The sequence below is a fragment of the Nelumbo nucifera genome, chromosome 7, assembly GCF_055504915.1.
Source record: "Nelumbo nucifera cultivar China Antique chromosome 7, China Antique-T2T, whole genome shotgun sequence".
NCBI classification, from domain to species: Eukaryota; Viridiplantae; Streptophyta; class Magnoliopsida; order Proteales; family Nelumbonaceae; genus Nelumbo; species Nelumbo nucifera.
This window is the reverse complement of record NC_142655.1, coordinates 33,544,180-33,562,076: the sequence shown is the minus strand read 5'-3', so window position 1 is coordinate 33,562,076 and position 17,897 is coordinate 33,544,180. Positions and strand designations below refer to the sequence as shown.

At 39.0% G+C, this 17,897-nt stretch overlaps 1 protein-coding gene across 6 annotated transcripts in view; it reads left to right on the top strand.

The window, feature by feature from the left end:
* Positions 1-1,332: 1,332 nt before the first annotated feature.
* LOC104598296 (uncharacterized) overlaps positions 1,333-17,897 on the top strand; it is a 34,476-nt gene continuing 17,911 nt past the window's right edge. The window contains exons 1-3 of one of the 6 annotated variants that reach the window (XM_088891367.1): positions 1,333-1,702; positions 2,861-2,961; positions 16,534-16,630. In XM_088891367.1, coding sequence (XP_088747493.1) covers positions 16,561-16,630 — 70 coding nt within the window. In that variant the 5' untranslated portion in view covers positions 1,333-1,702; positions 2,861-2,961; positions 16,534-16,560. Of the gene's footprint in view, positions 1,703-2,860; positions 2,962-10,875; positions 12,333-16,533; positions 16,631-17,897 lie in introns of those variants that run through there. The other 5 variants (XM_019197953.2, XM_010260295.3, XM_010260298.3 and 2 more) reach the window with 5 other exon arrangements.

Below are 17,897 nucleotides of genomic sequence, written 5' to 3'. Positions count from 1 at the left end.
CCATCTTAAGCCCAAGCACAATGGTTAGGATGCCATTCCTTATTGGTTTAGAAACAGGGCTTTCTTGGAATATGATTTGAGAGTACAGTAATCTCAAATGGGTAGTTTAGTAATTTTATCTTTTTTATCAATTCCGTTAGTTGGATTGGGGCAAAATGTCAAAGTTTGAAAGTTTAGGGGGCGTCTTTGTCATGAATGAAAGTTCAAGTGCCTGTGTCACTACCTCTGAAGTACAAAGTGGTAATTTGTAATTTACTATTTTTTCCTTTTTTTCCTTTGTTTCTTTGTTTCTTGTTCTTGTTCTTGTTCTTCTCTCATCTTTTTTCTATGTTTATATGTATAGGCAATGGAATCCATGGTGGTGGTCACTGGTCAAGCTGCAAGCTGCAATGGTCTAAGAATCGGGCAATGGAGGTTTTGATCCAAAAAAGGAAGAGAGAAAGAGAGGAAGAGAGAGAGAGAGAGAGAGAGAGAGAGAGAGAGAGAGAGAGTGGTTTTGATCCAATGGAGGTTTCTATGTTTATATGATTTGAGAAGTGCAAGTCGGGCGGGTTGGGCCGGGTTTATGTCAACTAGGCCTAGCCCTAAAATTTGGGCTTAAAGCTCGAGCCTGGCTCGAGCCCGAAGTCCAACCAGATTTTCTCAATCCAAGCCCAGCCTGTCCTATAATTTGCTACACTCGGGTTGGGCTCGGGCTCGGGTTGGTCAATGAACCCACTCTAAAGTTATACATATATAAATGTATTTATGCAAATATATATATACATATATTTATGTATGTATGTAAATATGTATGCAAAATATCTATATAAATGATATATATACAAATATGTATATATATACATATATTTATGTATGTATGTAAATATGTACGCAAAATATTTATATAAATGTTATATATACAAATATGTGTATATATATATATGTATGTATGTATAAATATATATAATTGGGTCGGGTTCAGGCCAGGTTCAAGCTACCTAAGGGCTGGCCCGAGCTTGGCTTAAAAAATATAAAATACCTAACTTTTTGGGCCCGAGCTCGACATGAGGACCGAAAATCCAAGTCCAACCCGTGTAAAATTTTGAATTGGGCCGATTCGGGTTTGGATTGAGTCCGCCCAAGTTGCACCCCTAGCTTGGGTGAGAGGATCTGTTCCTCACAAATTGACGCCTCACATGCACATCTACTATGCATTGAGAACATCTCCCGTGAATAATAACAAATAAATACGGGAAATGTTGTCAATGTATGATAAGATGTGTGTGTGAGACGCTAGGTGTGAGGAGCAGATCCGGTCTCCTGGCCTGGATGTTATCTTGCTAAAACGGACCATTTTCAACAAGGGACACAGTCAACCCCATCTCGGGTTCTGCATAGGCGTCTAGGCTTCCTAAGGTGACGTGTGACTGTGAGTAACGAAAATTGGAAACCTTATCTATTTCTGTTCCCCCCCGGCAATTTGGCTTGTCTTCTCCCGCGTATCGATGTCCCTTAAACCTTTGCGGCAGCGGTTTTCCTGTAAGAAACCTTGAACCAAAACCAAGAAAAAGAACCAGACTTAAAATCAAATCTAGGTTCTTCACTTTCTAGGGTTTCATTACAAAATTTCGTGCACGAGAGCTTTTGCCAACATTATTCCTCTGTGGTTTTTTAATTTCCAATACAAAATTCCAGGATGAGCATCACTCAATTTGCAATGGTAGTCTCCCTACATCTTTCTTAGTCTTTGTTCTTGTTTTTTTTTTCTTTAGTTTGTTAATTTAAAGTGGTGCTATTTTTTTTTTTGTTTACTTCTTCTGGTTCAATTCTTCATGATTGATAAGTGAAATTATGCTAAAATTGTGAATTGGAGGTTCTTTCCATGCTTTAGCTTCCATGCCAGTCAGTTAAAAATCAGTTACATATATTAAGCTGCACCTTCGTATGATACCAAGAACTTTGAGGAATCTTAAAACGATTTAGCTTTCTTATTAAAAAGCTGTTCGGAGTCATCTACTGAGCAACCTGCATTTAGATTATGATTGCAACCGGTTATTTTGGTGGTAGATATGTTTCTTTTCGGATAAAATTAGAAGCCTGCCCTTATATCATATTCTTTTGAATATTTTGATTGTGGGATTATTTCCATAAGGCTGCGTTTGGATTTGAATGGGTGGAAGTGGAAAAGCTTGAGGAAGTGAAAATTAAGGGGTCTCAAAAAAACTAGTCCTTCTATGGATTCAACTTTACACTAGAACAATGGAAAAACTTGGTATACGGTCTTCTACTTTCCAGATCTCAGATGGCTTTGTCTTTGGAGCAAAACCATGACATCCTTAATGTTGCGGATTTATGTTTCCTTTTGCATCTCATATTTCCAATTTTGTCCAATCCGGTGACAGCCTAACAGGTCAAACATTCTTGGCACAAAGTCGTGTTTTGGTTGTATTTAAATTTAGAAATTTGCCTTTTTTCCCCTTTCTTTGCTAGTAGTGAAGGCAACAATCTTACTAGTTCAGAAGTTTCCTATAAAATAAGTCATTTAGTTCCAATTTCCTTTTCCGAGCAGTTGAGTTTCACATACCTCATCTTTGAATTCAGTTTTACTTCTTGCTTGTTCCAACTCCCAGGGCAAAATTTGTTGCAGTTAATGGACTTTTTTGTTGTTTTACATGGAATGCTTTCTAGTTTTAAACAAAATTATGTCTTGTTCATTTGTTGGGAAGTTTTATGCAATGTTCTTCTTGATCTTGCTGTGTTTGATATTAACTGGTGCTGGTTTTGATGTTTTCCTTGGTTATTAGGTTCCTATAACTTTGTGTTATTTAATTTGTTCCATTGTTGCATTTAAGTATCATCATCAAACTTTAAACTGCAGGTTGAGGAGTTGGCACTTCTTATCAAGGATAACCTTCCCTGCAAGCATCTTGTTCTCTCTATGGAGGAAACGTTGGTTAACCTTCTTCAGGATGATGCAAGGTGATATTGCACTTAAATAATGGGGGAGTGTCCTTGATGATTATTTCTGTGGTTTTCATTATTTACATTTGTGATCCAACCATGATTAAAAGAGTTGGAAAGGAAAGAGAGAAAAGTTAAGGGAGGCAGAAAAAGAAAAAAAAAAAAACTCAGAAAGTACTTTGTAAACAGGAAACAAGCTTTTATGTGGCACCTAGGTGCAAATTGGCAAGGATGTTTAGGTCTTGTTTACTTAATTCTTTTCATTTTCCTGGTCTTCTATACTTAATATTATTTATTTATTTAATATTTTTAGAGAAAGATTGCTCTGGGTTTAATGGGTCTTTTTCTTTTCAGTTTAAACTTTAAAAGAAAAAGACACATCCATGGAGATGAAAGTGCGATGAGAAGAGAGCTCATAACACTTGTACCAATTTGAATGGTGGGATATCCCAGAAAAATACAAGGAATAGAACACAGGTCAAGCTTACCTTACCACGGGACACTGACAAATCCTGGGCAAAACACTGACATCTAAAAGTATGGACAGGTATAGAAAATAGTGGGGACTGATGAAACAAGAGCTAGTGTGGGGCCTTGAACTTGAGAACACGAGTAGGCATACAGTTGATAAGAAATGCAGCTTTCAATACAACATCAACCCAGAATCTCTTAGGCACATGCATATGCAACATCAAACTACGAGCCATTTCAAAGAGATGCCTGTTCTTCCTCTCAGCAATACCATTCTGTTGCGAAGTCCTGGGGCAAGTATTTAGATGAATGGTACTGTGCTGGGAAAAAAACTAATTTTGATAATATACATTTTGGAACTTCTTCTCATGAACAAAGTAAATAAATCCAAGTGTGTCTTTTTTTTTTTTTTTTAATTTTTTGGTAAAAGGATCCACTTAAAACATCAAGGATACAAAAAGGAGACCCCTTTTACAGAAGTGACAATTTGAAGCTAAGGGGGGTAAGCTAGTACAAAAAGACTGAGTTCTATTTACATTAACTTTTCTGGCTAGAGTGAACAACAACTTCTTTACTATTTGCATAGATCAGATTATATTATCAAAAAGAGTAAGAATGTACTTGGTTTGATCCAGTGAAGCTTGTTCATTCCATCTAATGTTTTCAGTGGCTCCCTTTAGCTTTAACAAGACTTCCTTTTCCTCAGATATTAGAGTAGCTTTCAGGATTCCTAGAAGAACTAGTCTTCTTAAGCCTCAGATGACTGCCCAGAGTTCAGCTTCTGAGGGGTGATTTGCTTGGCATGGTTGTCCTTCTGCAATGCCAACATTGTGGGGGTAAGATAACAAATATAAACCTGTGGAAGTTGAGTGAGTATTAATGTCCCAGGATCCATCCACAATGACCAGGGAGTGAGAACTAAAAGAGAACCAATGGAGGGAGAGGAAATCTGTAGAATTTTGTTCATTAGGATTTTCAGCAAACTGAAGATTTCCTGTTCGTGGGACATACCTGTCTGCTAGTAAGGCAATTTCACGAGGATTTGGTGATTTGCCTCTGAAGATCACATCGTTTCTGTGATCCCAAATGCTACGAAGAATGGCTAAAATCCTACCCATGAAGTAATTTTTCATTTCCTTTGATCCAGAGTATCTCTTTGACCACCAATCTAGGAAGTCAAGTGACCTCGAGGAGATGAAGTCTTCTGGTTTAAACCCAACTTGGGCATCTAACCAGATTGCCCTCGCCAGGCACTCAAAGAAAAGATAAGCTGGGTTTCTGGAGCACCATTGCAGAAAGTACAGCTAGTATCTCCTTTACTTCTTAAGCACCGGTTTGCTTGCTTAGTTTTAACTCCATTTAACAGATTTTTCCATCCAAATATCTGGCATTTGTAGGGAGCTTTTGTCGACCAGAGCAAACTGAAAAATCTCCTTTCTTTGAGGATTGATAGGGATGTTTTGAATTGCATTGACCGAGCTGGCTTCAAAGAGTTGATGGAGGAGTCTCTCATTCCACTCTCTTTGTTCTGTAATGAGGTCTTTAACAGTCCACCTTTGATTCTCTTGATGAGGGGCTGATGAAGCTTTAATCAGAGGCTTGTTATTGATTAGCCATGGAATCCATGGGTCAATTAGGGCATTTATTTTTTCTCCCCTTCCAACCCTCCAACAGAGATGAGAGGAGATTTGATCTCTTATCTTTAGAATGCACTTTCACCACCAAGAATGTGACTGTTTTGCCTTGCATTTGAAGAAGTTCTTGTTTTTCAAGTATTTTGTCTTTCATTGATCTATCCAAAGTTCTTATCCACCATTGAGGAATGTACAAAATTGTTTTGCAAAAAGCGCTTTGTTCATGGGTTCAGCTAATCTGAGGCCTAAACCACCGGCATTTTTTGGTCTACAAATTTTTTTTCCAAGATATATTGTGACCAAAATCTTTTCCTTTATCACCTTGCCACCAGAAATTTCTTTGCATCCTTTCGAGCTTTAACAAAACCGTCTTAGGCAGCAGATTTGTGACCATAAGATAGGATGGAATACTTTGTATTACAGCTTGTAATATGGTGGTTCTTCTTGCTTGAGATAAAACTTTGGCCTTCCAAGTATCTAGTTTATTTTCAACTTTGGTGATCACTTCTTTGTAAGGTTTGCTTTTGTTTCTTTGTTCATCAGTCCACGGCCCCAAATATTTGCTATTGAAGTTCATTATTTTCATACCCATGAGTCTGCAAAGAAGTTTTTGATGGACTCGATGGGTGTTCCTGCTGAAAATGATGCCGGATTTGTTGTAGCTGACTTGGTGCCCTGCTATCCTTTCAAAGAGAATTAGAGCTGATTTTACTGCCAGTAGGGAATCTGGAGTGGCTTGACAAACTAGAAGAAAATCATCCACAAACAAGAGGTGTAGAGCTTCCTGCAAGTTTAATTCCTTGTAGCCTTCTCGCGACCTCCTCCATTTCCAGCAGTTTGGAGGGGACCTGCATTCCTATTATGAAAAGGTAAGGAGAGAGAGGGTCTCCTTGCCGGAGACCTCTCTTAGTATGGAAAAATTCAATGGAGCTTCCATTTAGTTTAATTGGAAAAAGATTGTAGTGAACTAGTGATACATTGCTGAATTAGGTTGCACCACTTCTCTGGAAACCTAATTGCCGTAGGGTTTGAAGAAGGAAATTCCATCCCATCCTATTGAGAGCCTTTGCCATGTCGATTTTGAGCGTAGCCCATCTTTGTTTTCCTTTTTGATGCTTTAATTTGTGTACTATTTCCTTAGCTAGAATGATATTATCAGTAATATGCCTGCCCTTTATGTAAGCTACTTGATTCGGAGAGATTAGGCAAGAGAGATTTTAGCCTATTAGCAAGCACTTTTGCAATCACCCTGTAGGTGACATTGCATAGGCTGATAGGCCAGTAGTGATCAGCAGATTCAGCTCCAACCTTCTTTGGAATAAAAACTAAGTGGGTATGATTCAGCTCTCTTAAGAGATTTTCACTGGTAAAGAAATTTTGCATTAATTTTGTGAGATATTTGCCTAGAATATGCCAGTATTTCTGAAAGAAATACAGAGTAAAACCATTAGGGCCTGGTGATTTATGAGGATTCATTTCAAAGAGGTCTGATTTAACTTCTTTCTCATCAAGGATTAAGATTAGTTGAGGCTTTTCTTCCTCTGAGAGAATTGGAGAGATTAGACCTTCAAGAAGTCTTGGGTTGAACTCTTCCTCTTGGCCACAAATATTTAGAATGTGATTTTTGAGGATTTTCCCTATCTGATCTCTTCTAGACACCCAACTTTGATTGCCTTGTTTTAGCCATTCAATGCTGTTCCATCTTCTCTGCTTTGTTTAGAGGTGAAAAAATCTGGTGTTTCTATCCCCTTTTAACCATAATTCACGAGATTTTAACCTCCAGAGCTTCTCTTCGTAAGTCAGCCAATGATTGTTGATTTTTGAGATCTTTAAGTTTCATGTGGCTTAAGGGTCCAGAGGGTTCTGTTGGATTGATTAAATCTCTTCCTCCAGATCTTTGACTTTTTTATTTATATTTCCAAAGGTGCACTTGTTCCAATTCTTTAGGTCATCCTTGATACTTTTCAATTTACATATAATTTTATAGGCCAACAAACCTTGGACATGTTTTTTCTAGTTCTTTAAAGTCAAGTTCTCACAATCATCATGATCAGCTCACATAGGTAGAAAATGAAAGTTTTTTTCCCCAAAGAATTTGAAAACTGAATTTTTTGGATCGATCTTGCACTTAACCGGACCAGGTTTGAAACCAAATTGAAAGGAGATTATACCTGATATGGAGACCATAAATTGTAGCTCCCAAGGTGGTAGTTCATGCCTAATATCAGTCCCAAAATCGTCCTCCAACTAAAGATGGCGCAGTGTACAGGAGAAATCGATTCAACAACTATGATTTTAGCAAATCTGCTATCTAACTAACTTGGATCGAGTGGGATGAGTGAGCCTGAATTTTTTCAATGTTTTTCTTGCAAAAGCATTGGAGAAAACTGATAGAAATCAGTTATTGAAAAGCCTAGGTCGTGATAGGGTTTTTGGGAGACAAGAGAGAAGAAGAGAGATCAAGAATGAGAGGAATTCAAGAAGAATTCGCCCTCTTCTCTCTGTATCTTTTTATGGAGCAAGACTCTTAATCCAATTAAGAGATGATCCAAACCTTTCTTTTGATAAACATTATCCTCTTAAGAGGATAAATGCTCCATACCCATATCCAAGCCTAGTTTTGACCCAAATCACATGACAACTTAAGTTGTCATGTGAAAATTTAAGTAATCATATTAGTAATGGGCCTTAGGCTCATTTCTCTTAAAGGCTCACGTCCCTATTTGTTGCATGACCACTTTGGGCGTGATATTATATGGCGTGGGACCCCACAAAGGTCTCACACAAGTCCATGAGGGTCCAACCCCACCTCTGAAATAGATTAGTTCAAATTCACTACTTAGGGTAGTGAACCCCTGAGCCAATCAACATGGGCTCAGTCTGGGCCCAACATTTACACCTAAATGATCCTTGGGTTCAGCCACCCTATGAAGACCCAAGGATAATGGACTTATGTGAGATAAAGCCCATTAGGTAATCAGCCTTGTAATGGTTTCTTATACTTATCATCTTGACCCATAATCATCAGAACACTGCCCGACAGGGAAGGACTTCTCCTTTGGCTGCAAGGTGCAGTGTTACACTCTCTGCTCAGATAGATCCCGAGATTAAAACCTTTTGTAAACCTTTTTCATAAAATTAATAATATAAAAATATATATATACATATTTTGCAAAACCAGATTTCAAACACAGGTGAAATCCACTGCCATCAGTTTGGGTTTCCATTAGAGAGAGTGTAAACCTTGATATTCACTTTGTCCGACAAAGGGGTCGATCCTACCACTATGATCATCCACTCAAGTAATTTCCCAAATTGTCCCAACATGCCCAGATATTTGACCCTTGATGGATCTCACTGGTTGGCATATCAAATGCAGCCCGATCCACTACTTAGTGCAGTATCATAATCAAGTTTTGGGTTATGTGTAGCTTTTCAATTTTGCCTATCTATCTCCAAGGTCCAAGGTATAACTGGAAATTTGTCTGGGTTCAGTGTTTCTTCCGAACACCCACTACTTGTGCTTTGGGTCTAACCCTAGCAGGTGAGACAAGTTGCTCCAACTATTTGGCAACACACCAATGTTAGCCTTGTTAGGATAAACTCCCCAAGTTTATCTAATGGTTGAGAAAATTCTAAACTAACACGAGTCTTATAAGTGTCTAATTTAAGGGGTAATACACAAACATACCAATATGAACATGAAATAGTAATGTACTTTATTCATTTACAGATAAATGTTCATGTACATCAGTCTGATTGGAGTTAAGGGCATACACTATCTAACATCCCATACTACCGATGTGGGATATCTCACGTTAGCATCCCATAATACCAATGTGGGACAAATGAATTGTAACATTCCACCACGCTCCGCAGTCTCGATGCCCACACAGGCTGCTTTGCACTAGTCCACCTAGTCCCGGCCGAACACAACAATATCGATGTCACCACCTGCGACACGCGATTACAACTGGGAGGCATGGTGTAGGCTCTGATACCATTTGTTATGTGCCTTGGGAGAACTCGCCCCTAAAAGCTAACTGTTAGAGGGAGGGAACCCAAGCACGTATATACCACACAATAGTATTCCATACTACCGGTGTGGGATATCTCATGTTAGTATCCCATTACTACCAACATGGGACAAATGAATCGTAACTGACTATGACTTTGGCTTCTGTGAAAAGGTCCAGCCAGTCAAGGCTAGCAAAGGCTCTATCTAGCCTTTCTTTAACAAGCTTTTTTCCAAACTGCTTATTTGACCAAGTAAAGTAAGGGCCTGAACTCCCAACTTCAGTGAGAGAGAAGGTGTTTAGAATGCCTTTCAGAGATAGAGAGATGTGAGGGGGGTGACTTGAGCCTTCGTAATCTTCTGGAAGCAAGATATCATTTACATCACCAATCATCATCCAAGGTTTGTCTAATAGATAGCTCTTGCTTTGTGAGAAATATTGCCAGAAGAGAGCTCTATCACCCTTTGCTTGGATGGCATAGAGGAAGAGAAGGGACCAACTTTTACCTCGTGGGCCTTGTATGACTTTCAGCTCAATAAGTCTATTGTTTGAATCAATAGATTCAACTTTTAGTCCATCTTTCCAGCAGCAGATTAGACCTCCACTTTGACCTAGCACTTCAACTATTTTAAAGTTAAAATATTTCCGTCATTTACAAAGTTTTGAAGCTTCCTGCTGAGGGAGTTTAGCTTCACAGAGGAATAAGAAGTCTGGGTTATAATCATTTGAAATCTTTTTAATAGAACATTGAGTTTCTCTTCCCCCACCCCCACGAACATTCCAAGCAATAATTTTCATTTCCAAAGTAGTAGAACTAGAAGAAGGCAGAGAGAAGTAAAAGTAGATGTAATAGATTGAGGCTACTAAAGAAAAATACACAGTATAGAGAGTATCGAATACCTGGATTAACAGAGTGGCTATAGCTGCAAGCTGCTGCTTGGAATTTGGTAGAGTTTCTCAATACTTCCACCAGTCTGAATCCTCCAGTTGTCAAAAGGTTCCAGTTGTTTGAGGGCCGCCTCAGCTTCAATGGGAAACAGGCTGGGCTCTGATGGGAGCACTGGGACTGCACTGTTCGTCTGTTTTGTCATCTTGTTTGCATTGGAATCCAAATTTGCAGGTTGAGTGGTTTTCTCAGTGGTTGAGATTTTTAGTGAAGTGGCTCCTTTGGATCTGCCTATGGATTTGTCTTTTAGGTAATCCTCGAGGGAGGTTTCACACTTGAAAGAACGACCTCTTCTTTTTTTTTTTTTGATGTGTTCTGAAGGGCTACACAACAGGGGGTAGCCCATCCCCCAACCCATAACACCCCCAACTCAGGTGCAGGCAGGATTTGATCCCAAGTTTCTGCTACGACAGATGGAGACCTTACCAACCAGCAGGACGACCTCTTCTTTTTGCTACTGTTGTCTGATTAATCAGAGTTAAACCACCGGAGAGGGTGGAGTATATATGCACCTTACTGTTCTCTGAATTATCTGACAAATTATAATCTCATTGCATGTGATTCTTATTTTTTTGTGATTTGTACTGTAGTTGGACTCGTTCTGCTTATGCTTCGAAGATCTCACCCGACTTGCCACCTCCATGCTACAACTTCTGACCTTTAGACTTTTCCTCAGAAGAGAGGTTGATCTGCTGAAGGGTACCTTCAGACAGTCTCTGTTTTTTGTCCGCGCCACTTTCTTCTTCGAAGTCTTCATCTGAATTCCAGTCTCGGTGGACCAACTGTAACTTCCGGCAAGGAGAGTATCCTCAGCGAAGGTCTGGATACTTTAGAGGTTGGTCTGATTTAAGTTCAGCTCTCTACCAGTCGCCCGGAGAGTCTACTATACGATCTTCCATTTCTTTCGCAATCTGATTAAGAGAAGTACCGGGGGTTATTTGTATGCATTTTCTCCAAGAGTGGCCGACTAAACCACAGAAGCTACATAGTTTTGTCAGTCCTTTGTAAGCAAAATGAACCCAGGTTGTTTCGTTATTGTTGTTGAGGGCGAAATCTCTGAAAAGAGATTTACGGAGATCAACTTCAAGCCTTAGATGAATCATCTTACCTCTGGTGGGAATACTCATCTGAATTTCCTTATTTTCTGGCAAATCTCTTCCTGTTGCAGAGGCAAAAAGTTTGTAGTGATGGTCCGAAATGAATCTACGGGGGATATCATGCATCTGCACCCAGAGCCTTCTGGTGCCATATCTTTACCTTTTTACCAGGTTTGACATCTATCCATCTTCAACCAGCATCCAGCTAGAACGGATAAACCAAGGCCCTCTATCCACTACCTTTTGCATATCATCCTTACTCTCAAAGAGCCCATGCACTTCTCACAAAGGCCTTGACATTTTCTTTCGCTACCTGGATTCAAGGAAAGATACATCCTCTGAGAGTTCGCTGGATGTGGTCTTCCACTTCAGCAATTGGTTCTACCGGTATCTCCATGAAAGAGCCCATTATTCTCACATGTTTCGCAAGGTCTTCACCTAGCTCAGATATCTGTTTTGCTAACAGACTTTCTGTCACCTGATGTGCTTCATTTAATTCCTCACCAGATTTATCATCTTCCATTGTAGAAGGGGAGAGAAGAAGCAAACTGGAGGATAGCAGAAAAGGAAAAAACTCATTGAACAGAACAGAAGCTGCACAGGATCAGCAAATTCTCATAGGAGCAGAAACAAATATTTCGATGTCTGTTCTCAAATTCGAATTCGAGTCAAAGGTTCAAAGTATGGAAGCTGAAAAACAAGTATATCTTGAGAAGTCATCAGTGAAACTAATGAAATATCCGTAACCTCCTTCAACAATAATAGTAGTAGGGCCCTATACATCAGAGTGAACAATTTGAAATGGAAACTCAGCAATTTTATTTCTTGGAGGAAAACTTGTTCTACAATGTTTGTTTAAAGGACAAGTTGGGCACTAAAGTGAAGACTCAGACATTGACTTAAATGCATTGGAAACAAGACTCCCAAAGACAGAAAAGACAAATGACCCAAGCGGTAATGCCACAATAAAAGCTGGGCTTTATTAGACGGACTCTCAAACTGACTCACAAAACTTGTTGTATTACTTGACTCCAAAGCAGCAACTTCATCCAGAATGTAGAGACCATCAACTACAAGACCCGTACCAATCGTTCTCCCAAAAGTCAAATCCTGGAAAACATAGAAATCAGAAAAAAAATGTTACACTGCAACCTTTTGGAATTGCATAACAACCTCTATCAGTACCTCCATGCTGCTTTGACGGACATTCCTCAAATTTTCCATGGTAAGCTGGGCTATTTAATGTCCTCAAGAACTTCATTAGAAACTTCTATACTAGATCTTCCCAATGTTGAATACTATTTACGGCGAAATTCATAAACCATGTATAAGCTGGGCTAGTTAATGTCCTCAAGAGCTCCCTTACCTTCAGATTACCATTTGGAGAACGGACCTAGTGCATATTCAAACTTACTGATGTGCTCCTGCATGTTCCCATGTTGGCTGTTGTAGAGTTGCTAACTAGAGGGTGGATAGTATCCCCAAGGTATGGTTTCTACATGATTCTAAAGGGAGAGGGGTGCTGATACAAGGCGAATTTGGCTTTGCTAGTACATCCAATAATGGACTGGAGACGATCCATCAACTCTTCCTTGGTCATGTTTTGCAAATGATCTCTGAACTGCTGTGCTTCCGCAGCAGATCCAAGATCCAATGTCCCCAGAGACAGTGGGCACTGGCCTAGAGAAGGTGGTTGCAGGGAGGTGCGTGCTGGCCTTGATAGTTGTTGCTGCTGATTTGCAGGGGAATGCGGTGGATTGGAAGCTTGGTAGCTAGGCGGGAACACTGTAGGCTCCAGATCTGGTCTTTGTGGAGCCGAAACTCTGGTCACTAGGGCTGTCGCCGCCATTGATGGCCTCTATAGCTGTTGCAGTTGCTAAAAGTAGTTTTTGTAGCCAAGTGAAAAGTTGATCCTGCTTCTCTTCCAACCAATTCAACCATTCTTGTTGCTTCTCTTCCAAACTTGTCTAATTATCATTGGGCTCTCTTCAATCAAGGGAGATTCAACCTCCGGCATTGGCGGTGCTGGATCTACTGCCTCTACTGGAGTCTGTTGCTCATTTGCTCATGGAGTTTCTCATTGTGGTGGTATCCTTCCTCAAGATCAAAACCAAAACCAGAGATTCTTGATTAAGATCATCAAGAAAAGGATCATATAAGGATAGTTTGTGGGGTTTTGAAAGTTGAGCTTGGATGCTGAAGATGATATGGTGGTCATAGTTGTCAAGGCATCGCCTAGGCATCAACAAGGCGATTAGGTGCCCTTGGCTAGGTGCCTTGCCTAAACATCTTCATAATAGTAATTAGGTGCCTATCTAGGTGAATAGGCGCCTATCTAGGTGATAATGTGCCGCCTAAGCGACTAAAATGACAAAGTGGGTACCTTGTTATAATATCATTCATATTGCTACATCTTACTAATATGTATGTTATTACATTCTATTAATATTGTTTGTGTTTATGTCATTATAGTTTGTTTTAAAGTTTTACTATTGAAGTTTAAAAAATCCAGAGGTTTTGAGAAGAGAAAAAGAAAAAAAAAAAGAATGCAAATATAAAGAAGTTTATTTCTTTTTTGCTTTTTTTATAATCTTTCTCTCTTACATTAAATAAAACAGCAGCTCCACCCTTGTTCATTTTCTCTTTTACATACTCTTTGTCTTAAATTTTATTATCATATAAAAGTATTACCTTCTTTAGTTGCTAATTTAAATGAAATTTCATTTTTAAATACTTGTTATATTAGAACCATTTTTGGAAGTATTGGAGTACTATTGTCCTAGATATGTTGGTTTGCCATGTTTTGAGAGGAAATTTAATGTTATTAATAAATAAAATTGTTATTTTCCAATTAATATGCATGCTAAATTTTATATGAAACTAAAGAACTAGGAAAAACTTAGTTGTTTTTTTTTTTAAATGAAATTCTTATCGCTTGGGTATCACCTAGGTGCCTTACTGTCGCTTAGAATTGCCTAGATGCATTAACAACTATGATGGCGATGAAAGCTCATTGAAGTGGGGAGAGAACGTTTTTGAAAGGTTCCCCTGCCCAAGGGGACCAAATCCCCTATTTATAGGGAAAGGGAAAGTTGGCCATGCAATCACGTATGACCCTTGATGTGGGTGCTCGTGGTCCGGTCCAATAGGAGGCCAGCATGCGTTAGGTTTCGACACACAGAATGGATCCAATCAGCGTGCACGCAGAGCAGTGCTCGACGGGCTTTCCAGAACCAATGGCACAGATCCGATGGCCGCTCTCCCTGCATACGAACTGCATCCGAAACGTCCAGGCTCATCTACCTCCAGGCAGCCTCAAGTATAAATAGGAGGTGGCCCCCTCAAGGTAAGGGATTGGAACCTGAACTCAAGAGCAAGCACTCGAGATCTCCTATTCTCCTTTGTGGCCTCATTTGAGTGTTCATACCTCAGGCTTCGTCCACCTCGTACCACCTGGTACTAACTTGAGCGTTGGAGTCTCCGCCTCGAGTACTGACCCGGGGCCTCTAACGTCCTCCCTCCTTCACTCCTTGCAGGACCGGCCTACTAGTCCTTGGCCACCTTGGACCTCGGACCACTCAGCAACACCTCGTCTTAGGAGCGAATTGACAGTGTTGTCCTCGGCCTATTCCGAGCATCAACAACCCTCAACATTCCAGAATATTCTAAGGCGGTTGTTAGTTGCAACACCGGATCTTGGACCACCTTGGGTGAAGATGCATGTCCAGGGGGAGGACCAGGTACCAACCTATGTGGTTTTCCTCATCTCACCATGTGGTGGGATATGGGCTGCTATACCTTTAACATGTAAAGTACTATTTTGTCCGAACACAAGAGTTGCAAGGCCAGACCTTAGTAATGGGATTTGCCGTTCTGCGGATTTGATGTGTGTTGTGAGGCTATGTGGCAGAAAATACCTTTATGAGACTCAGCCAACTAGCGAACCTCAGAGGCCAAATACCAAGGAATTGCAATACTCTGATGCGATGCCATGGTAATTAAACATATCCATCCTCTTACAATAAGTTTTTGGTATCATTCAATTCTAGCCTACTCACAATCTCATCCAAAATTGTTTGCCAATCCCCCACCTCCTTCTTGATGGGAACCTCCATTCTCTGCTCCCATCTCTCTTGGCACTCAACCACTTTCAGAGCCATCTTAGAGCAAACCAGAGATACCTTCAACTCTTCACCTCATTTTTGGATTTGTGTGGTCTCTTGATTTCCATTACTTGTTTCTTCAACTTCTTGACTCATTTTGCACCTTTGTAAGTATTCATGTAAAGACTTTGCTACCATCTTCCAACCTTCCAGGAAACATACAAATTGTCTTTGACCTTGTCTGAATTGCTCTATGAGCATGAGGAACCACCCTTTCAGGTTTTTTCTTTGTTCTGACAAATAGTTCTTCCCTTCCGTTTTCAGAATGCTCCTCCAGCCTGGCGCCTGACTGATTGCATTGCCACATTGAGGAATCCCTTTAGCCAACTCACCACATCCCTTACCAGAAAAACATTTGCTCTCTTCTCTTCTCTGAACTTCAGCAATGTTTTTCCTCTGATCTTCAAATTTTCAATAGAAACTTTTCACCTCAACCTTGATTTCCTTCTTCCATTTTGTCACCAACTTGAATCCTTCTGTTTCTCCCCTCTGCCTTAAATATTATACAATATTACCTTAGGACCTTGTTATGCATGATGCATAACTATATGATAAATGCTTCATTTATGGAAAAGTCCGAGCAGCTATTACCTGGACCATCTGGACTGAAAGGAATAGAAGGGTGTTTCTAAGCAAGTCATCAACTTTGTGGTTTGCAGAATATTGGTTCCTGGATTTCTGTATCCAAAGAGTTTGCTGATCAGTCCCCAAGTCGACTCTATAATTGTCTATTGTTATGGGGATGGTTGATGTAGTTGAGGCTGGGTTTTCTTTGTTGGCACTGGCACCCCTTTCCATTTGTTGTATCATTTCATTTTCAGATCAATAAAATTTTACTTCACCTTTTTCATAAAAAAGGACAAATGTGCAAAGATATTTGGCTTTAAATGAGGACATGAAAACCACATTTCCAATAGAAAATGGCTTTCCCACTGCAATGGTAGTTCCCTACAACTAGGTACATAACTTGAGGTAAAGACACTTTCGAAATATCAGGTTTGCCTAATTGAGCAGTTATTCTCTTTATGCTTTTTCAAAAGGCTTCTCAGAATTTTTTTCCCTACACATAAAATGCTCTAGGATATTCACAGCTTGAGAAGAATCAAATGAATACTCAAAATTTAATAGATATACCTTGATCATATTTAATGTCAGTTTATTGATTTCCTCCCTCCTTCCTGTCATTTATCTGTTTAACGCTCTTGACTTTTTAGTGATTTGTGCATTGTCATTTTGTTGATAATACCTTAGCTCTTGTTTCAGGCTGTCTGTGTGTATTCTGTTGGGAGCATGGTTTGTAGTATCGCCAAAATATCGCCAATATATTGGAAGATAGCTAGGGGTGATATAATACCATCATGTAATCGTTTTTTCCCTATATCGCCGATATATTGCTAAAATTTCGTTAAAACCATCTAATATTTTTTATTAAACTAAAAGGAAAAAACAAAAAGGTACTACAAACGGGAGCTAAATCAGCAACATGCCACAAGTGTAAAATACCTCATAAAATGATTAAAAGAGAAAAAAATAGAGAAAGGAGAAAGAAGAAGAAAGAGGGAAACAAAGGCTTGTAGAGTGCAATTTTACCTTTCGGTCAAGGGACGCAAAAATGGAGTTTTGTCTTTGATACATTTTTACTCGTATTAAAGTTGAAAATGCATGGAAAAAGAGTGCTCAAGCCTTGATTATCTGGTTAGCCCCATCCATCAGATTTGTGAGCTCCAAAACCCTACACGATGTGATTTGCGAGCAGGAAGTTGGAAGCATCATCTTGTGCAAGCTTTGATTCTCCTTTTGGCTTATTCCTTATTTCTTCATATTAAAAAATGTTCAAATATCTTCGTTGTAAGATCACAGCTGAATCACAGAAGAGAGGAGAAACCAAAGAGTTTTTCACCTTCTCTGCAAGTTTATAACTGAAGGTTTAAGTTAAAAGTTTATAAATTACAAGAAATCTTTATAAATTTCAAATACTGATTAAGTCCCTATGTAATTACTAAATAACCCCTAAAAAATTTCACATATAAACCCTTCATAAATTGTTATTCATAATAAATCCTTTGGTAATTATTAATAAGTCCTTATTTATTTAATAAGGACTTATTTATTTTTGAATAAGTCATTTACTTTGACTAATTATTAATAAGCCCCTATTTGTTTATGATTAAACCCTTAAATAAGTTTTTATATACCCTTTAATAAATGTGTGATAGCTCTTATGTAACCAAAGTTCTAATAAAAATTCCAAATAAGTGATCCCTACATATTAATATATATATGCATAAATCATAATAACCAAAGTTCTAATAAAAATTCCATTTTTATCAGTTTTCATTTTATTTTTAAAATTTCCAAATATCTTAGAAAAATTAGCAAAATTTCTCTGATATTTCTCTATTTCCTAATAGCGAAATGTTTGTCAATATCGAAATTGCAAACCTTGGTTGGGGGAAGGGGGTGAATCTGTATTTATTGCCCAAGTTTTATGAAATGCTCAGTCTTATAAAACAGATGCATTTCATGTTCCTTCTTTCTTTGTCATTTTTCTCCCATAGCTCCTATAATTTCTGAAACTGGGAATCAATCTATATGTGTAAAATATGAATGTGAGAAATGTATTTTTA